Below are 21,823 nucleotides of genomic sequence, written 5' to 3' on the forward strand. Positions count from 1 at the left end.
GCGGTGGTTCAATCCCAGCACTTTGGGAGGTTGAAGCGGGAGCATCACTTGAACCCAGGGTACAAGACCAGCCTGGGCAACATGGTGAGACCCCATGTGTTAAAAAAAAAAAAAAAATTTTTTTTTTTTTTTGAGACAGAGTCTCACTTGTCGCCCAGGTTGGAGTGCAGTGGCATGATCTTGGCTCACTGCAACTTCTGTCTCCCGGGTTTAAGCGATTCTCCTGCCTCAGCCTCCTGAGTAGCTAGGATTACAGGCGCACATCACCATGCCCAGCTAATTTTTGTATTTTTAGTAGAAATGAGGTTTCCCCATGTTGGCCAGGCTGGTGTCTAATTTCTGACCTCAGGTGATCTGCCAGCCTTGGCCTCCCAAAGTGCTGGGATTACAGGTGTGAGACACCATGCCTGGCCAAAACAATTGTTTTAATCAGTTGGCCGTGGTGGTGCATGCCTGTAGTCCCAACTACTCAGGAGGCTGAGGAAGGAGGATTGCCTGATCCTAGGAGGTTGAGGCTGCGGTGAGCTGTGTCTGCACCACTGCACTCCAGCCTGGATGACAGAGCAAGACCCTGTTTCGAAAATATATATATTTCTGAGGAGCAAAATTTATCATTCAAGACTCACTGCTCTTAGAAGGGGTGTTAATCTGGCCAGGTGGCGTGGCTCACACCTGTAATCTGAGCACTTTGGGAGGCTGAGGTGGGAGGATCATCTGAGACCCGGAGTTCAAGGTCAGCCTAAGCAACAGAGTAAGACTCTGTCTCTTAAAAAAAATAAGAGAGAGAGAGAGATGTTAATCTATATTAAACAATTGAATAGCGTGAAGATTTTGTAAAACTTTTTAAATCACCGATTATACAAAAGCTCTTATTGAATTATTAAGGAGTTAGCAATTACTATTAATGCTGTTGAATATGAGTAAGAACCCACTTCACTTCGATCAGAATCCATTGATCAAGCTTAAAGCCTTATCTCATAATTCCCTTCCTGGTCTGCCAGGATTGCCTCATAGAGAGGGAAATGCATCCTGCGTTTGCCTCATGAACTTGGGTGGCCACCAGGATATTGCTCATGAAAGCTGCTTGTTTTTTTTGTTTTTTTTTTTTTGAGACAGAATTTCACTCTTGTTGCCCAGGCTGGAGTGCAATGTCGCACTCTCGCCTCACTGCAACCTCTGCCTCCCAGGTTCAAGCGCTTCTCCTGCCTCAGCCTCTCGAGTAACTGGGATTACAGGTGCCCGCCACCATGCCCAGCTATTTTTTTATATTTTTAGTAGAGATGGGGTTTCACCATGTTGGCCAGGCTGGTCTCGAACTTCTGACCTCAGGTGATCTGCCTACCTCGGCCTCCCAAAGTGCTAGGATTACAGGCATGAGCCACTGCGCTCAGCCTGAAAGCTGCTTTTATAAACAGGTTCTGTACTTGTCATGCTCAGTTACCAGCACCCAGCCTCGTCCTTGGCATGCTGCTGGTATCTGGTAAATGTTTATGTCCTATCCAGAGCAAGTCAGACAGGCAATCTCCAACTGCTCCTCCTCTCTCCTTTCCTGGCTCCTCTTCTTGCCAGCTCTTTCTTTGTAGATCTTTAAAGTGCTGTCTTTAAAGTGCCCTCTCCTAGGCAGTTTCAGTTCTCACATCTATGCTGCTGGCACCACCACCCTCCCCCCAGTCCCTCTGGTAAATGCCTCAGGTCTTCTCTCTCAGCCTGCCTTCCATTCTAGTTAGCACCCTCATCAGGTAGAGTCTAGTTCTGTGTCATTCTGCTATTGATATCCATCTTTTCAACCCCACCATCTTAATCCAGGCCCTCCTCATCATCTTCTCTATGCACATCTGCAAAGATTTTTATCTCATTCAGCCTGCTCCAGAGTATGCCTTTCTAAAACATAGATTGAATGCCCCGAAATCTTTAAAGGCCCCCTATTGGGTCTAGCTTAGTCCAATCCCTTGAGCAGAATATTGAAGGCCCCTCATGGCCCAGCTCTATTCTCCTTCATTTTGCAATCTAATCACACAGGGCTGTCTGCTGTTAGCTGACCACTTCTTCATGAAGCCTCATATCCCATTGTTCATTTATTTTTTTCTTTTTCTTTCTTTCTTTCTTTTTCTTTTTTTTTTTTTTTTTTTTTTTTTTTTGAGATGACATCTCACTCTGTGGTCCAGGCTGGAGTGCAGTGGCCTCAGCTCACTGCAAACTCTGCCTCTTGGGTTCAAGCGATTCTCCTGCCTCAGCCTCCCAATTAGGTGGGATTACAGGCACCCACCATCTCACCTGGCTAATTTTTGTATCTTTAGTAGAGACTGGGTTTCACCATGTTGGCCAGGCTGGTCTCAAACTCCTGACCTCAAGTCATCCACCTGCCCCGGCCTCCCAAAGTGCTGGGATTGCAGGTGTGAGACACTGCGCCTAGCCGCCCCATTGCTCATTTCTTTCCCCAGCATTGAATTACCTTCCAATCAAGAATAAGCTCAATAGCTAACATTAATTGGACACTTGCCACATGCCAACCTCTGTTCTTAGTGATTTTCAGATACTATCTCATTTAATCCTCATAGCGGCCTGATGAAGTGGGAGCAGTTAACCCAGTTAAAACCAACAGCTCTGCTCCCTGCTTGATATGTCCCTTTTCCCCAATCACAAACTGCACCACACTTTTATCTGCAATTCCTCTGTTCTGTCTCTGTTATTTTGCCCCCTCCAGTAGCTTCATCCTCCAATTCTACCAACTTCTTTGCCTCACTAGTCAAACATCTAGCTTATAAAACTCCTTCCCCAGGCTGTCACTCCTTTAGATCTTTATTTTTTCACTTTCCTATCACTCTCACTCACTCAAACTTCTTTTCTTTTTTTTTTTTTTTTTTTTTTTTTGGATGGAATCTCGCTCTATTGCCCAGGCTGGAGTGCAACGGCGCGATCTCGGGTTGCAACCTCCGCCTCCCGGGTTGAAGCGATTCCCCTGCTTCAGCCTCCCAAGTAGCTAGGACTACAGGTGTGCGCTACCAGGCCTGGCTAATCTTTTTGTATTTTTAGTAGAGACCGGGTTTTAACATGTTAGCCAGGCTGATCTGGAACTCCTGACCTCAGGCAATCCACTCTCCTCTGCCTCCCAAAGTGCTGGGATTACAGACGTGAGCCACTGCACCCCGCCAGTTCATAGTTTAAAACAAAGATGATAGCAGCCCTTTCTCAAAACATATCTCCTTTTGCCTGGGGACTAGACTGCCTTTGTAGGACTAACGAATTAGGCACAAGATTAAAAATTAGGTTTTAGGAGTCATGCAGCTGGGGGCTATAAGATTCTGACCCTCCCTAAACTGCTCCTAAGATCAGTGCTTGAGATATTTTGCAGACTCTGCACTTGATGGATCAGCAGGCACCACCCAGATCGATTAACTGGCTCATCTGATCTTGTGGCCCCCACCCAGGAACTGACTCAGCACAACAGGACAGCTTCAATTCCCTATGATTTCATCTCCTACTTAACCAATCAGCACTCCTCGCTAACTGGCTTCCCCCTGCACCAAGTTGTCCTTAAAAACTCATTCCAGAATGCTACGGGAGACTGACTTGAGTAATAATAAGAGACTCTGGTCTCCATTACAGCCGGCTCTGCATGAATTAATTACTCTTTCTCTACTGCAATTCCTGTGTCTTGATAAATCGACTCTGTCTAGGCAGCAGGCAAGGTGAACCCACTGGGTGGTTACAATATTAGATAGCAAATTGGCAATTAAAGAATATATTTGTAGAGACAGGATCTTACTATTGTTGCCCAGCTGGTCTTAAACTCCTGGCCTTAAGCAGCACTCCCACTTCAGCCTCCCAAAAGGCTGAGATTATAGGCGTGAGCCACCATACCTGGCCAAATTGGCAATTTTTGAAGAAAGATTTCTCACAAGGACTTTGCAAGCTTTATGTACTTTATTTGTTGCAATAATATGAAATGCATCTTTCTGGGAAGAAGAACACAGGTAACTGATTTCGGTATAATACTTGGCACTCATGATTTGCTAATCCTTTTATGTCCTATGAGAAAGGAAAAATCCAGGCTGGGCATGGTGGCTCACGCCTGTAATCCCAGCACTTTGGGAGGCCAAGGCAGGTGGATCATGAGGTCAGGAGTTCAAGACCATCCTGGCCAAGATGGTGAAACCTCCGTCTCTACTAAAACTACAAAAATTAGCCAGGCACAATGGCAGGTGCCTGTAATCCCAGCTACTCGGAAGGCTGAGGCGGGAGAATCGCTTGAACCCGGATAGCAGAGGTTGCGCCACTGCACTCCAGCCTGGGCGACAGAGTGAGACTTTGTCTCCCAAAAAAAAGAAAAAAAAATCCATTTTGTGGTTTGATTTGGGGGCTTCAAGCCGTATGTGGAAAAGGCTCTCTTGGGGCATTTGGTCTGTCTGGGCTCCTAAGCTGCTTGGAAATGATGTCCTTATCACAGCAGATAACTTAATAAAAGTGCATTGATCTTTATACACCTCTTTTTTCAGTCCTTTTTCTTTTTCTCGGATCACCTTTTCCTTCTCTTACTCATCTTTTCCCCTGTTTCTTTTCTCTGCCTATGGTTTAGGTTAGTCCTTGGCGGTGCAGAGACACCCCCCAGAAGTTGTTGGACCCTGCTGCAGCCTCCCTGCAGCTTAGACTTCATTTCTTCACACTCCTGTAGTTGGAGCAGCGACGCTCCTGCCAGGCCCTCAGACCAGGAGACAGTTGCTGCCTCCCACAGTGGCCCTTGGGGGGCGATATTGGCAGTCCCAGGTTAGGCTTCCACGTCCTTGGCTAGCCTTAATGTTAGCTCTGAACTCTACTGACCTTTGCTCGCTTTGGATGACAAAAGAGGTAATCGAGTTTAGAGATGGGCCAGAGGTGGGTGGAGGGGTGGCTGAACCTTCCGGCTTGCGCTGTACAAGCCACAGGACCAAATAAGGGCGTGTGAGCCGCCTCCGTCTGTATTAAAGTTCAGAGTGCAGTGTGCAAAAGTGGGACTCGGTTTTCAGAGATAAGCTGTTACCCAACCCTGCTTGAGTTCCAGCAGCGGAGGCTGCGGAGTCTCCCGCTCCATGCAGGGCTAGGTCTGGGGGAGGAAGACCTGGGCCCTTGGGCTTACTTAGCTGGGGAGAGTAAGGAAGGGGGGCTTCCCTCACCAGCACCTGGTGACTGAAGGGACCCACAACCCAACAGATTTTCACAAAGGGTTTCCATGACTCTCCCGACTAAAAAGTGCCAGCCAGTGTGACTCATTAGAATGTGTAGGAAAGGTCACCGTTTGAGGATATTCAGCCAGTGGGGGAGAAAAACACGTTATTTTAATGAACTCTTTCAGCCTGGCTTGTTTCCTGAACATTAAGGTCTAGGGCGGGGCTTAGAGTTTGGGGCCTTTTCCAGAGGTATTAACACTGTGTTTGCTAAGTACACCTCAGGGAAGGAGTCGTCGGGCTTGTACGTGTCACACTTAAAGACTGGCAAGAGTTGGCTTTTTCTGTTGTATTCTTAGCTTCCAAAATAGTAGTCTCTTTCTCCTCAGAGTCAGACGCGCGGTGCCATCATATTCATGAGGTGCCTCATGTGCTTCAATAGCCACTGACTGATGGTACCGTGAACCTGCCTGGATTCTCACCTCTTCCCCTGCCCATCTCTCCTTCCCTCAGCAAACTGCTCAGCCTACAGCAGCCCGAACTCTGCCTCTAAGCTTCCCAAGGGAAGGGACCATGACTTGTATTCATGTTTATATCCCTAAAACTCAGCCCTATGTTTGGCACATAGTGTGTGCTTAGTCCAGATCACTTAAATATACAATGATTTCATTCTCTCGGAGCCCCGCTCTGGTGGTGTGGGTCCCTGGGGACCCCTCCAGATGCCTTTCTCCAGCCACGGCTGTGCAGGCACCCAGAAGCCTCAGGCTGGTTCCAGCTCACAGCCCCTCGCCTCAGGCCCACACTGCTCCTCCTGCTATCCGCCCCAGGACTTGCCATTGCTCTGGGGTCCCCAAGCGGGCTCAACTCGGAAAGATTAGAGAGCTAACACCCTATGGAGATAAGTACTTCCTTCTTTATCTTCCTGGGAAGATGGACATTTGTAAGATGATTTTCTTACATCTTTCAGACAGTCTCGTGGGATCACAACAGCCAGTGCCCCTAAGTAGGGCCACATCAATAGAGCATCCCTGCTTCCCTGCCTTCTCCATCTGTCAGTGGCTTCTGCTCCTGGGGTCGCAGTCCCCCCCAGTAAAGTACACACTAAGCTGAGGCCTTCTTCCTAGGGGAACTGAGACTTGAATACATTCAGAGCCCTTTAAGAAGTTCTCTCACAGACTTATTTTTGTTTTCAAAATTCAATTCCTCTAAATATATTTCTGTTCCTCTTTCGTCTGAGTCTCATTCTTTTTGACTGAGAAGTCAGAAGCAAAATTAAAGTTTAGTGACTAGGGTTTTTTTGTCCTGTTATACGTTGACATTCCTTACTGTGGGTGTATCTGTGCTTTCTTTGCTGTTACTCTGAACATGCCCAAAAAAACTCTTGTGTTATCTTTAGCATTTTTCATAAGCCACAATTCAGGAAGTTAGAGAAATTGCTCCCTGGTGCAGAGCAACAGAACTGCCGACCTCTTTCCGCGCCAATTGCAGTGAAAGTGATATCTCTCTGCCTGAGCTGACGTTGGCCTTTAGGCTTCTCTAATTATTTCCTTAGGATAGATTTCTAGAAACACAGGGTCAAAGGGCACAGATATTCACATACAGGCAAGTTGCCTTGTTCTTGAGATGCAGCAATTTAAACTCATACCAGCAGTATATAACGGTGCCGCTTTCTCTGTGTCTTTCTCCAACAGACATCTTGCTTTAATCTTGCATTTCTTTGATTCTTTCTGAGAAGCAGAAGGAATATATGTTGGCAGTTTGCATTTCTTCTTTTCTAAATTGCCTGTTTTCTTTTTATTTATTTATTTATTTATTTCTTGAGACGAAGTCTCACTCTTGTTGCCTAGGCTGGAGTGCAGTGGTGCAGTCTCGGCTCACTGCAGCCCCCGCCTCCTGGGTTGAGGCTATTCTCCTGCCTCAGCCTTCCGAGTAGCTGGGATTACAGGTGCCTGCCACCACACCCGGCTAATTTTTGTATTTTTAGTAGAGACGGGGTTCTCCATGTTGGCCAGGCTGGTCTCAAACTCCCGACCTCAGGTGATCCACCCACCTCGGCCTCCCAAAGTGCTGGGATTACACGTGTGAGCCATGGCACCTGGCTAAACATTCTTTAATAGGTCTCTTTAATGTTTTAAGTAGTCCTCAGATTTCCTCTGTGAACCCTCTTGAAAGTTTTGCCTTTTATTCTCAGTTCTCTTTTGCTGGCTTCTTATCAGGAAACACCACCTAACTGATTTGGGATGTAAAGTGATGGAGGGCAAAGACCATCTCTGTATTGGAAGGTCTAGGTGCAAGGTACAACCTTACCAGATATTTCAGAGTTTGCCTTTTATCATTTCTTTTTTTTTTTTTTTTTTTTTTTTTTGAGACGGAGTTTCGCTCTATCGCCCAGGCTGGAGTGCAGTGGCCAGATCTCAGCTCACTACAAGCTCTGCCTCCTGGGTTCACGCCATTCTCCTGCCTCAGCCTCCCAAGTAGCTGGGACTACAGGCGCCCGTCACCACGCCCGGCTAGTTTTTTTTTTTTTGTACTTTTCAGTAGAGACGGGGTTTCACCATATTAACCAGGATGGTCTCGATCTCCTGACCTCGTGATCCGCCCGTCTCGGCCTCCCAAAGTGCTGGGATTACAGGCTTGAGCCACCGCGCCCGGCCGCCTTTTATCATTTCTGAGCTGAGAAGGCCAGGTGAGATAAACCCTTTGGACTGGAATTCTGATTTGAGATGTAAAGTGATGGAGTGCAAAGACCACAGGTCTCTGTATTCGAAGGTTTAGGTGCAAGGTACAACCTTACCAGATATTTCACAGCTTGCCTTTTATCATTTCTGAGCTGAGAAGGCCAGGTGAGATAAACCCTTTGGACTGGAATTCTGAAAGGAGAGCAATATGTCAACAAAGGAGGATTCGGCAACTGCCTGATGCAATCTCTAGTTATCTTTGTCCTGCACCAGCAGTATATGATGCTATCTCATCTAGCTCCATTCTTCAGATTCGTCATCTCTCCTTTACTTGGATAAAACCTGGCCGGAAACTTGGCTTCAGTCCTCCATATCCATCTGTTTTAGGCAGACTTAACTCAGCTTTACATCTTTGCAAACTTACCCACGCACATCAGCATCCGAGAAATTTCCATACTCTTTGATTAAAATTGCAATAAAAGTCACAAAGGACCTTGCTTAAAATGAAAGGAAGTTTCTAGGAACTCTAAGCTCAGTAACTTTACGACCATTCCCTGTACAGCTGCAAAGGTCTGGATTTGAAAAGTCACAGGCAGCAAGGGAAGTGCACTAGAATACCTGTCTTTTGTTGGAGCAAATCCATTGCCTGGTTCATGCCTATGTCACATAGGGAGGGAAATGCCAGACTTTTTTTTTTTTTTTTTTTTTTTGAGACGGAGTCTCACTCTGTCACCCAGGCTGGAGTGCAGTGGCCGGATCTCGGCTCACTGCAAGCTCCGCCTCCCGGGTTCACGCCATTCTCCTGCCTCAGCCTCCCGAGTAGCTGGGACTACAGGCGCCCGCCACCTCGCCCGGCTAAGTTTTTGTATTTTTAGTAGAGACGGGGTTTCACTGTGTTAGCCAGGATGGTCTCGATCTCCTGACCTCGTGATCCGCCCGTCTCGGCCCCCCAAAGTGCTGGGATTACAGGCTTGAGCCACCGCGCCCGGCCCTTTTTTTTTTTTTTTTTTAAGACAGAGTTTCGCTCTTGTCCAGGCTGAAATGCAGTGGCACGATCTTAGCTCACCGCAACCTCCGCCTCCTGGGTTCAAGCGATTCTCCTGCCTCAGCCTCCCAAGTAACTGGGATTACAGGCGCCCACCACCATGCCTGGCTAATTTTGTATTTTTAGTAGAGATGGGGTTTCTCCTTGTTGGTCAGGCTGGTCTCAAACTCTTGACCTCAGGTGATCTGCCCACCTTGTCCTCCCAAAGTGCTGGGATTACAGGTGTGAGCCACCACACCCAGCCTTCTTTTTTTCTTTGTTTTTTTTGGGGGGGGGTTTTGTTTGTTTGTTTGTTTGTTTGTTTTTTGAGACTCGCTTTGTTGCCCAGGCTGGAATGCAGTTGCTCACTGCAACATCCGCCTCCTGGGTTCAAGTGATTCTCCTGCCTCAGCCTCCAGAGTAGCTGGGACTACAGGCATGTGCTACTACACCCGGCTAATTATTGTATTTTTACTAGAGATGGGGTTTCAACATGTTAGCCAGGCTGGTCTCAAACTCTTGACCTCAAGTGATCCGCCCCCCGCTCCCGGGCCTCCCAAAGTGCCGGGATTACAGGAGTGATCTGTCCTCTCCCCTCCTCTCCCCTTTCCTCCCCTCCCCTCCCCTTCCCTTCCCTCTCTTTTGAGACAGGGTCTCATTCTGTTGCCCAGGCTGCAGTGCAGTGGTGTGATTACGGTTCACTGCAGTCTTGATCTCCCAGGCTCAAGTGATCCTTATACCTCAGCCTCCCAAGTAGCTAGGACTACAGGTGCATGCCACTGATCTGGCTAATTTTTATAATTTATTTTTTGTAGAGATGGGATCTCGCTATGTTGCCCAGGATGGTCTTAAAGCCCTGGCCCAAGCAATTCTCCCTCCTCGGCCTCCCAAAGTCCTAGGATTATAGGCATGAGCTACCGTGCCCAGTCCAGACATTTGTGTTGTTATTGCTGTTTTTCACCCAGGTTGGAGTGCAGTGGTGCGATCACAGCTCACTGGAGCCTTAACCTCTGGGGCTCAGGCAATCCTCCCGCCTCAGCCTCCCAAGCAGCTGGGACCATATGCATGCCACCACTCTCAGCTAATTTTTTTTTTTTTAATTTGTAGAGACAGGATCTCACTATGTTGCCCAGGCTGGTCTTGAACTCCTGTACTCAAGTGATCCTCCCATTTTGGCCTCCCAAAGTGCTGAGATGACAGGTGTGAGCCACCATACGTGGCCCCCAGATATTCTTTTTTTTTTTTTTTTTGAGACGGAGTCTTGCTGTGTCGCCCAGGCTGGGGTGCAGTGGCCGGATCTCAGCTCACTGCAAGCTCCACCTCCTGGGTTTATGCCATTCTCCTGCCTCAGCCTCCCGAGTAGCTGGGACTACAGGCGCCCGCCACCTCGCCCGGCTAGTTTTTTTTTGTATTTTTTAGTAGAGATGGGGTTTCACCGTGTTAGCCAGGATGGTCTCGATCTCCTGACCTCGTGATCCACCCATCTCGGCCTCCCAAAGTGCTGGGATTACAGGCTTGAGCCACCGCGCCTGGCCCCCCCAGATATTCTTTAAGTGTAAAGCTTGACTGCTCTTTGAGGCTTGACTTCTGTTTTCAAATTGGTTTTGAATTACATACAAGTAATTTCCAAGGAGGAGCGTCAGTTAACAAGATAAAATTGTGGTCTTTACCATATGTGCATTCTTTTATATTCTCAGTTGGCCCCATTAGTGCTTGTATAAGTCCACATGTACTAAGTAAATCTCTTTTAACCAGTTCTTTCCAACTGTGGAAAGAAGTAAATTATATGGGGCTGGGCGTGGTGGCTCGCGCCTGTAATCCCAGCACTTTGGGAGCCCGAGGTGGGCAAATCACTTGAGGTCGGAAGTTTGAGAACAGCCTGGCCAATATGGTGAAACCCCATTTTCATTAAAAATACAAAAATTAGTCGGGCGTGGTGGTGGGTGCCTGTAGTCCCAACTACTCAGGAGGCTGAAGAAGGAGAATTGCTTGAACCCAGGAGACAGAGGTTGCAGTGAGCTGAGATGGCACCACTGCACTATAGCCTGGGCAACAGAGCGAGACGCTGGCTAAAAAAAAAAAAAAAAAAAGAAGAAGAAGAAGTAAATGATATGGATTTTTCAGAGCGCTTACAAGGATAAGAGAATAGGACTTGGCTGGATGCGGTGGCTCATGCCTGTAATCCCAGCACTTTGGGAGGCAGAGGAGGGCATATCACCTGAGGTCAGGAGTTTGAGACCAGCTTGACCAACATGGTGAAACCCCGTCTCTACAAAAGCACAAAAATTAGCCGGGCATGATGGCGGGTGCTCCATCTCAGAAAAAAAAAAGAAGGAAAAGGAAAAAAGAAAATAGGGCTGAGGCAGGAGGATTGCTTGATACCAGGAGTTAAAGACTAGCTGGGCAACATAGCAAGACCCCATGGCTATAAAATTTAAAAAGGATTATAAAGTAGACAATATTAAAATACCTTAGATTTTTCAAAGTAATGGAGCTCTTTTTTTTTTTTTGAAATGGAGCCTTGCTCTGTCACCCAGGCTGGAGTACAGTGACATGATCTTGGCTCACTGCAACCTCCACCTCCCAGGTTCAAGCGATTTTCCTGCCTCAGCCTCCCGAGTAGCTGGGATTACAGGCGTGCACCACCACATCTAGCTAATTTTTTGACTTTTAGTAGAGACGTGTTTCACCGTGTTGGCCAGGCTGGTCTCGAATTCCTGATGTCAGGTGATCCACCCACCTCAGCCTCCCAAAGTGCTGGGATTACAGGCATGAGCCAACATCTCGGGCTGGAATGGAGCTCTTGATATAAACTGTACTTATTAGTTTTTCCTTTCAGCCTATAAAATGTACAAATCTCTCTCTTTTTTTAAAAAAAAAAAAAGCACTCCTTTGATGCTGTACCCCTTGCAAGTTAACACACTTTCCATCTACTCTTCATAGCAGAGTTCTTACGAGAGATCCACACATGTGCTTTTCATTTCACCATTGACTCAGAAGTTACATTTATGATTTTATCACAAAGAAGTATTGAGAGAGGCGTACAGAGAGTTATGGATAAGGATGCTCATTACAACCTTTTTACAATACTAAAAAACTGGATACAACCTAAATAACTGATGATAGGGAAGCTTTAAAAAATTATGGCATCTGTAAATGAGAATTTGGCTGTGCTGCAAATAGCAGATGACCCACAGTAACTGAGGTAGGAGGAGGGGTGCTGTCCGGGACCGTGTGATGGCTCACTCCCCAGAGTCCTTGCAGGTCTTCTCCTTTTTCCTTACTCTGCTGTGTCTGACTTCATACCTAAGATTACTTCACAGACCAAGAGGGCTTCTCCTGTTCTAGGAGAGGGACGAGGGAAGAGGGACGAGACAAAGAAAACTGGGGCGAATGGCATTCACCAACTGTCTCTTAAGGAAGCATCCAAAAACTGACTTACAACATGTTTATCTAGGGTAGAATTGTTACTCTATTATAGAAGACAGAAACAATACGTGGACCTGGGCCTTGAGCTGATTAGGATTGAACTTTAGGCAAATAACAACTCAGATAGTTGGTCTAAAAGGAGTTTTTTCTTCATTTATCTGTTTGAAATTTCCCAGCATTAAATTTTATATTTTCCTATATCGAAGGGAAGGGCTTCTATTAGGATATTTTGCCCTTTTGCCCAGTGTGTACACTTTTTACCCCTAATCTGTTTTATAAAATTGCAATCTTTCAGCCGGGCGCAGTGGCTCATGCCTGTAATGCCAGCACTTTGGGAGGCCGAGGCGGGCGGATCGCGAGGTCAGGAGATCGAGACCATCCTGGCTAACACAGTGAAACCCCATCTCTACTAAAAATACAAAAACAAAATTAGCCGGGCATGGTAGCGGGCACCTGTAGTCCCAGCTACTCGGGAGGCTGAGGCAGGAGAATGGCGTGAACCCGGGAGGCAGAGGTTGCAGTGAGCCGAGATCACACCACTGCACTTCAGCCTGGGCGACAGAGGCAGACTCCATCTCAAAAAAAAAAAAAGAAAAAGAAAAAGAAAATTGCAATCTTTCAAACATCTTGCTTACATGCATCAGCCCCCAGTGGCTGGTATAATTGCCTTTGGTTCATCCAAATACAGGGTACTTCTATCAAGCAACTGGTGCTTATTAAACCCCCAAACACTCTTCCTTGCATAGGGTAGAAGCACAATTACTTATTGTTTATTTATTTTAAAAACTTGTTCATTTACTTGAGTTGTGCCATGTACCACCTAAGAAATAGAAGAATAAGGAACAGGCCTAGTCTTATATTTTAACTTTAGCTAAAGAGACACACATCAAGCCTGTAATCCCAGCACTTTGGGAGGCCGAGACCGGCGGATCACGAGGTCAGGAGATCGAGACCATCCTGGCTAACCCGGTGAAACCCCGTCTCTACTAAAAAAAATACAAAAAACTAGCCGGGCGAGGTGGCGGGTGCCTGTAGTCCCACCTACTCAGGAGGCTGAGGCAGGAGAATGGCGTGAACCCGGGAGGCGGAGCTTGCAGTGAGCTGAGATCTGGCCACGGCACTCCAGCCCGGGCAACAGAGCCAGACTCCCTCTCAAAAAAAAAAAAAAAGAGACACACAAAACAACAGAAAATAATAGAATACTATTCGAATCAGGTACGAAGTCGGGTAGTTTGAGCTATAGTTGGTAGAGGAGTTCAGTGAAGGTTTTTAAATACAAGAAAAGTGTGTAGTAAAGAATTTGGCCTTGCTTCTTGGTAAAGGAGGGAAACTTGGTTCTTTAGTGTGTTCTGACAGCCATGTGTCACTACACACTTGTTCATTTGTGTCTTCACCTTTCCTGATGCATTTTAAAGCATGTGTATAGTATGCAGTTTTGCCTAATAAAGTATTTCGTAGAAAAAAAAAATTTATTTTAAAAAGAATTTGGCCTTGCCCAATGAGAGATCTGGTCTCTGGCTTTTGGGAGGTTATCTGTGTCATACCTGATAGCCGTGTCTTTGCTCTGTGAGGGAAACTCATTTGGAGAAAGGCTCACAGGAACAGGTGTTGCTCCATGCTTTTCTTTCAGTTGGTCCACCTCCTGATAGTGGGTGAGGTCAATCATTTGCTTATGACACAGTCCTAAACTTACGAGTTGGAAGGACTCTCAGGCAGTCATCAGGTGCATCCCAGAATTATTTTATCTTTACTGATGATGCAGCTCCTGCCATGGTCACATGGAAAGCAGGGGAGCTAGAACTCGGGTTCTGTGTCATCCTACCCCATGTTCTCTCTGCCACATCACATTGCCTGCTGGTGACACTGGACCATTGTAATCATGGACAGTACTCTGTCCTTGAGCTTCTGGGGTGAAGTTGGCTATTAACCTTTGCCATGTCTCCCTTCCCTGAGCCTTGAATCCTGATTGCCCTGTGGTACCCCCATGTCCCCAACTACGGTGCTCCCCGCTGCCCTCTATAACCAAGCACATGGTGGGTTATTGCTTTTCCATAAAGCTGGAAAACTCTTAGACAGTGAGAGGCAGGTGGCCAGACTGCTGCTGTCCTTTGAAGGTTTAGGGCCAAGATTGAGCAGCAATTGAAAGTAAATATCCATTGAACACCTGCTGTGAGTAAGACGTTGCCTCAATCTTATGCCTTTGCTCTTTTCCAATGGAAACTACAGTTTCCAGGCTCCCATGTCCATTGGCTTCTGGAGAGATTTGACCAGTAGATGGCAATGATGGATGACTAGGAGGTAGCAGAGGGAAGAACCAGGTATTTCCCCCACCTTCCACCCTAAGTGGCATGTCCATCAGCAGGTTGGTGTTTTCCCTGACATCAGGCTAGTTCTCCTGACATCTAGTTCCCACCACTGCTCCCCTTCCATGGCTCTGGTGTCCCATCTTAGAGGTGGTGGTGCCCTTCTGCTGTTGCCAGTCTCTGCGTTGTTTCACTGTTTGGCCTCTCAGCTCTTCCTATACAGTGAGTGGGTAAACAGATTTCTGTATTAAATTCCTTCTGAAATACCTGGTGGTCTCTATTTACTTGGCTAGACCTTGACTGATGAATGGCTCATGTAACATCGTCCATCAGGGGACTTATGATAGGTTGGAGAGTAAAGAATTAAATATATGTAGCCTGTAATCCCAACACTTTGGGAGGCTGAGGTGGGTGGATCATCTGAGGTCAGGAGTTCTAGACCAGGCTGGCCAACATGGTGAAACCCTGTCTCTACTGAAAATACAAAAACTAACCGGGCATGGTGTTGCATGCCTGTAATCCCAGCTACTGATGGGCTGAAGCAGGAGAATCGCTTGAACCCAGGAGGCGGAGGTTGCAGTGAGCTGAGATCATGTCGCTGCACTCCAACCTGGGTGACAGAGCAAGACTCTGTCTCAAAAATATATATATATATGTGTGTGTGTGTGTGTGTGTGTGTGTGTATATATATATATGTAAAATACTAGTAAAATAAAATGTAGAGATTCCATACATGTACTAAAAATCACGGAGTTATTAGCTGGGCTTGGTGGCTGACACCTGTAATCTCAGCTACTTGGGAGGCTGAGATGGGAGGATCACTTGAGCCTGGAGGTCAAGGCTCCAGTGAGCTGTGCTTGTACCACCGCATTCTAGCCTGGGTGACAGAGCAAGACTGTCTCAAAAAAATAAAATATCAGCCAGGCGTGGTGGCTCACGCCTGTAATCCCAGCACTTTGGGACGCCAAGGTGGGTGGATCACAAGGTCAGGAGTTTGAGACTGGCCTGGCCAATACGGTGAAACCCTGTCTCTACTAAAAATACAAAATTAGCTGGGCATGGTGGCGCACGCCTGTAATCCCAGCTACTTGGGAGGCTGAGGCAAGAGAATCACTTGAACCCGGGAGGCAGAGGTTACAGTGAACCAAGATGGTGCCATTGCACTCCAGCCTAGGCAACAAGAGTAAAACTCCGTCTCAAAAATAAATAAATAAAATAAAATATTCAGGAGAAAAGAAATGAAAAATGAAATTATGAGTAGATTAGTGATCTCCAAACATTTTTATCACACTCCCCTAATGGCAAGAAACAACATTTGAGCTTGCACCTCCATATTTATGTACTTATTTACTCAAATTATATACATGTTAACCCTGTTCGTATATGATGCCTTATAAAATAGCTACAAAATATAGATTTAAACAGAAAAACAGGTAAATAGAAGTCCTGGTGATTCATTGCTTTATCTCAGTGAGTCATCTTACACATCTCCTGTGGTGCCTACCCCACTTTGAAATCATCAACCGCAATAGAAGTGGCCATCAAAGAGCTCTGCAAGGGACTGCAAGAAAGAAGGACTGGGGACTTGGCGCGGTGGCTCACACCTGTAATCCCAACACTTTGGAAGACTGAGGTGGGTGGATTACAAGGTCAGGAGTTTGAGACCAGCCTGTCCAATATGGTGAAACCCTGTCTCTACTAAAAATACAAAAATTAGCTGGGCATGGTGGCAGGTGTCTGTAGTCCCAGCTACTGGGGAGGCTGAGGCAGGAGAATCACTTGAACCTAGGAGGCAGATGTTGCAGTGAGCTGAGATTGCCCCACTGCACTCCAGCCTGGGCTACAGAGTGAGACTCCGTCCCAAAAAAAAAAAAAAAAAGGACTGGGGAGTTCTTTCTTTTTTTTTTTAAAGGGGGGTTTAAATTAGGCTAATGCAGCAATAACAGCCACGATTTTGATGTTTACACATTTCTTTACAGTTCTTGGAGTCTCGCTCCATGGCCCAGGCTGGAGTGCAGTGGCGCAGTCTCAGCTTACTGCAAGCTCCGCCTCCCAGGTTCACGCCATTATCCTGCCTCAACCTCCTGAGTAGCTGGGACTACAGGCACCCGCCACCACGCCCAGCTAATTTTTTTTGCATTTTTAGTAGAGACGGGGTTTCACTGTATTAGCCAGGATGGTCTCGATCTCCTGACCTTGTGATCCACCTGCCTCAGCCTCCCAAAGTGCTGGCATTACAGGCATGAGCCATCGCGCCCGGCCCTTTTTACAGTTCTTAAATGCTTTCTGACCTGTGTTATCTCATTGACCCCTTCAAATAATGAGAAAGGAAGTTAATCAAAATAGGATATAGATTGGGGAAAACTTGAATGCCTGACCGAGAGGAGTTTGGACTTAATCATAAAAGTGATGATGCGTTATCAGATGTGTCACATCACAGAGCAGATATTTACAGTTCAAAGTCCCTCCCTAAATGATTGGCCTCACCCACAATGACTGGGTGGAGCCACCGAAAGAAAGGCATGGAGCAACACTTGTTCCTGCATCGCCCCTCAAAAAAGCAGATCCCAGTTCTCTGAAGATAAATGAAAGGCAGCCATGAACATCCCCCTCTTTGAGGTTTATCTTTCAGCACGTTAGAACCTCAGAACAACAGAGAATTAGTAGGCTTAGCCAACTATCCTCCTATCCTTTCTCTCATGTGCTAACATTCCATATAGTATTACTGGTGTATTCTCTCTCCAAAATGATGCCTTGGTACACTTATGTGGACCTCTCAGCCGGGAGTATGTATGTAGCTGTTGTCACTCCAAGACATTTTCTCTGTGCCCTGTGTCTATTTCTCCTTCAGCTGCCTGACCTCAGGGGGTTATGTTTTACACATCATATTCAGCTCCATATCCAGGAAGCAAAACTGGACTTTGTCCTGATCCCACTTTATCCCTTTCTCCCAATCCTGTCCCCCACCTGCTGAGCTGCCTGTCCTGCTCACTGCAGGAGCACTATGAGAACCACCTGGAGTGGCCGACGGGATAGGGCTTTGAAAAGTACAAAGCTGCCCTCTGCAGTAAACACCCTAAAGAAGAGGTCCTCAACCCCCAGGCTTCAGACCAGTACACGTCCCTGGCCTGTTAGGAACCAGGCAGCACAGCAGGAGGTGAGTGACGGGCAAGCAAGCATTACTGCCCCAACTCTGCCTCCTGTCAGATCAGTGGTGGAATTAGATTCTCATAGGACTGCAAACCCTATTTTGAACTCCACATGCGAGGGATCTAGGTTGCACACCCCTATGAGAATCTAATGCCTCCCACCCCTGTCCGTGGAAAAAGTATCTTCCATGAAACTGGTCCCTGGTGCCAAAAAGGTTGGGGACCACTGCCATAAGTGGTTGGTAAATGAACCAGCTGAAGCAAAGGAAATAATGACACTATTTATTGCTGAGGCTCATGTCATTTTTGTGCTGAAAAACCTCCTGTGACTCTCCTTTGCCCAAAGTTCGAAAGGGGGCCAGTTAATGACCTTTGTCCATAGGGAAGTGATAACAACCTGCCTGGTAGGGAGCAGAGCCCATGTCCTCTCAGTAGCATTATGGGTGTTGCTGTAGGACCTGACCAAAAGAGAGATAGGTATCAGTTTATAAGATTATGAATAATATTTTCAAAAAAGGGGACCAAAGTAGGCCTTGGTCTCATATCAGGTGACACCATAGATCAAAGCACAAAAAAGAGATCGGAAGGATTTCAGCAGGTTGGAGAAGGAGATAGATAGGCCTGTGGTGTGGCCAGGTGGATACACAGATAAGTTGCAGTTTATTCTGGTAAAGACCTTTGTACCTGACATGCAGCAAGCCCCAGTCCTGATGGAGGGGGGATGTAGCCAGCTCCCTACTGCTAAAGCATTTTGGCTTTGCAGGCAAAACCTGCATTCAAAATCTAACTCTTAACAGTCTTCCAAACAAGCTACTTAACTTCATTGGTAAAGGCTCTGTCAAAGGCCAGGCATGATGGTTCACACCTCTAATCCCAGCACTTTGGGAGGCTGAGGCAGGCAGATCACCTGAGGTCAGGAGTTCAAGACTAGTCTAGCCAACATGGTGAAACTTCATCTCTACTAAAAATACAAAAAAGTAGCTGGGTGTGGTGACGGGCACCTGTAATCCCAGCTACTTGGGAGGCTGAGTAGGAGAACTGTTGGAACCCAGGAGGTGGAGGTTACAGTGAGCTGAGATCACGCCACTACATTGCAGCCTGGGCAACAGAGCAAGACTCAGTCTCAGGGAAAAAAAAAAATTAGCCAGGTGTGGTGGTATATGCCTGTAATCCCAGCTACTCGGGAGACTGAGGTGGGAGAATTGCTTGAACCCAGGAGGCGGAGGTTGCAGTGAGCCACTGTACTCCAGCCTAGGTGACGGAGCAGTAATTCTAGCACTTTGGGAGGCCGAGGTTGGGCCGATCACCTGAGGTCAGGAGTTCGAGACCAGGCTGGCCAACATGGTGAAACCCCATCTCTACTAAAAATACAAAAATTAGCCGGGCGTGATGGTGGGTGCCTGCAATCCCAGCTACTCAGGAGGCTGAGGTAGGAGAATCGCTTGAACCCAGGAGGCAAAGATTGTAGTGAACCGAGATCTCACCACTGTACTCCAGCCTGGGTGACAGAGGGAGACTCCATCTCAAAAAAAAAAAACTCCGTCAAAAGGTGTTCATGAGGTTAATGAAATAACATATCTTTGTACTTTTTATTAAAGTACTGTTACTATTATTCTCATAAAGTGCATATCATCATGCCTTGTGCTCAAGTTCATTTTTAACACATTTGTCTCCCCAACTTGTAGACAGAGCCTTATCTCGGTGATATTGTTTCTTCCCCTCAGCAATAAGCATAAAGCTCCAAAAGTGTGTTGTGTGGAATTGTGCATTAATTTCTAGTTGTCTCATGTTTGTGAATTTCACCTTAACGGAAATCTGAGGAAGCTTAAGGGCAGGGACCCCTTATCCCCAATGTAATTATCACAAAACCGGGCATGCACCTACTTACTGGAGCTTAGGGAGAAGGTTGCGCCTGATTAGAAAAGGTGTTCAAGTTGTGCTTCTCCCTTGTAGGGATTTCCCAGATGACCCAGGTGTGCAGTGGGACACAGAGCATGTGGCCAGCGTCCTCCTCCAGCACATAGAAGTGAATGGCATCAATCTGGTAAGGGGACAGCTCCCTGAATGGAAAGCCTGAGGTCTTGGTCCCATTCACACCAGGTGGTTTCTGTAATTTTTCCTGTGGCTGCCCTCCCACTTCCAGTCCTTCTCCAGAGCCACTCTCTAAGGAGGCCAGAACTTCCAATGCTCACTGTTAAACCTACTGAGGAACAAACATGCCTTTTGGTATCTTTACTATCTTTTGTGAGACTGAATAACTAAATTATCAATGCTCAGATAGAGGCAGAAGTTTTTTTCTAAACTGTGCCCTCCTTAACACCCTCAAGCCCCTGCGTTTGTCCTGACACCTAAAAACTCAGGTCTCCCATAGCCTGCCCAATGATTCTCATTTATACAGAACTTCACCTCACTGTTTACCAAGCATTTTCACAGAATATCATCTTAACTTTAAAAGTAAACTTTGTGGCTGGATGCGGTGGCTCATGCCTGTAATCCCAGCACATTGGTAGGCCGAGTTGGACAGATCACCTAAGTCGGGAGTTCCAGACCAGCCTGGCCAGCATGGTGAAACCCCGTCTCTATTAAAAATACAAAAATTAGCCGGGTGTGGTTGTGTGTGCCTGTATCGCAGCTACTTGGGAGGCTGAGGCTCGAGAATCACTTGAACTTGGGAGGCAGAGGTTGCAGTGCGCAAAGATTCTGTTACTGTACTCCATCCTGGGCGGCAGAGCAAGACTCTGTCTCAGAAATTTAAAAAAAAAGTAGGGCTGGGCGCGGTGGCTCAAGCCTGTAATCCCAGCACTTTGGGAGGCCGAGACGGGCGGATCACGAGGTCAGGAGATCAAGACCATCCTGGCTAACACAGTGAAACCCCGTGTCTACTAAAAATAATATAAAAAACTAGCCGGGCGAGGTGGCGGCGCCTGTAGTCCCAGCTACTCGGGAGGCTGAGGCAGGAGAATGGCGTAAACCCAGGAAGCGGAGCTTGCAGTGAGCTGAGATCCAGCCACTGCACTCCAGCCTGGGCGACAGAGCGAGACTCTGTCTCAAAAAAAAAAAAAAAAAAAAAAAAAAAAAAAGTAAAATTCTCAGTTTACGTTGAAGAAACAGGTTTTGCAGAGGCCAAGCAGCTTGTCCAAGGTAAGCAAGTGGTGGTGAAGCTAGGATTTTTAAGCGTTGATTTCTTCATTCCAAAAAAAACATGAGAATGCATTTATACCCACTAAGGAAGAAAATTTTACATGCAATTAGAGCAATAGCAGAGATTCGTATTTACTGCAAAGGTGGACAAGCCAAGCAACACCAGTCTCAGCTCTTCTAGGATCAGCAGGACTGCTTAGCCCATAGTCAATTTTAAAGCTGCCAAGGAGGCTTACTGTCTACCACTCAAAAAATATATAGTAATCCTTCATGAGATAATACCTAAAATTCCACATTTAAAGCCTCACTCATTTGGCTTGAGTTTTGATTAAGTTCTCATTAAACATGGATCCTGCTGGCAGAGAAACATATTAGGCTTTTTTTTTTTTTTTTTTTTTTTTTTTTTTTTTTTTTTAGGCACAGGTTGTCCCTCTGTTGCCCAAGCTGGAGTGCAGTGGCTGCCTCAGCCTCCCAAGTAGCTAGGACTATAGGCACATACCATCATGTCCAGGTAAATTTTTTTTTTCTTTTTTTCTTTTTTTTTCCTGAAATGGAGTCTCCCTCTATCGCCCAGAATGGAGTGCAGTGGCGGGATCTTGGCTCACTGCAACCTCCGCCTCCTGGGTTCAAGTGATTCTCCTGCCTCAGCCTCCCGAGTAGCTGGAACTACAGGTGAGTGCCACCACGCCAGGCTAATTTTTGTTTTTTGTTTTTTGTTTTTTTTGAGACGGAGTCTCGCTCTGTCTCCCAGGCTGGAGTGCAGTGACCGGATCTCAGCTCACTGCAAGCTCCGCTTCCCGGGTTTAATGCCATTCTCCTGCCTCAGCCTCCTGAGTAGCTGGGACTATAGGTGCCCACCACCTCGCCCGGCTCGTTTTTTGTATTTTTTAGTAGAGACGGGGTTTCACTGTGTTAGCCAGGATGGTCTCGATCTCCTGACCTTGTGATCCACCCGTCT

At 46.7% G+C, this 21,823-nt stretch overlaps 1 protein-coding gene across 2 annotated transcripts in view; it reads left to right on the forward strand.

Moving 5' to 3' along the window:
* The window catches only part of PIGL (phosphatidylinositol glycan anchor biosynthesis class L), a 110,914-nt gene that overhangs the window by 61,139 nt on the left and 27,952 nt on the right, over positions 1 to 21,823 (forward strand). For both annotated transcript variants that reach the window (XM_025363079.1, XM_025363080.1), the window contains exon 3: positions 19,678 to 19,768. In XM_025363079.1, coding sequence (XP_025218864.1) covers positions 19,678 to 19,768 — 91 coding nt within the window. The remainder of the gene's footprint in view (positions 1 to 19,677; positions 19,769 to 21,823) is intronic.

Source organism: Theropithecus gelada, chromosome 16 (assembly GCF_003255815.1).
Source record: "Theropithecus gelada isolate Dixy chromosome 16, Tgel_1.0, whole genome shotgun sequence".
Classification (NCBI taxonomy): domain Eukaryota; kingdom Metazoa; phylum Chordata; class Mammalia; order Primates; family Cercopithecidae; genus Theropithecus; species Theropithecus gelada.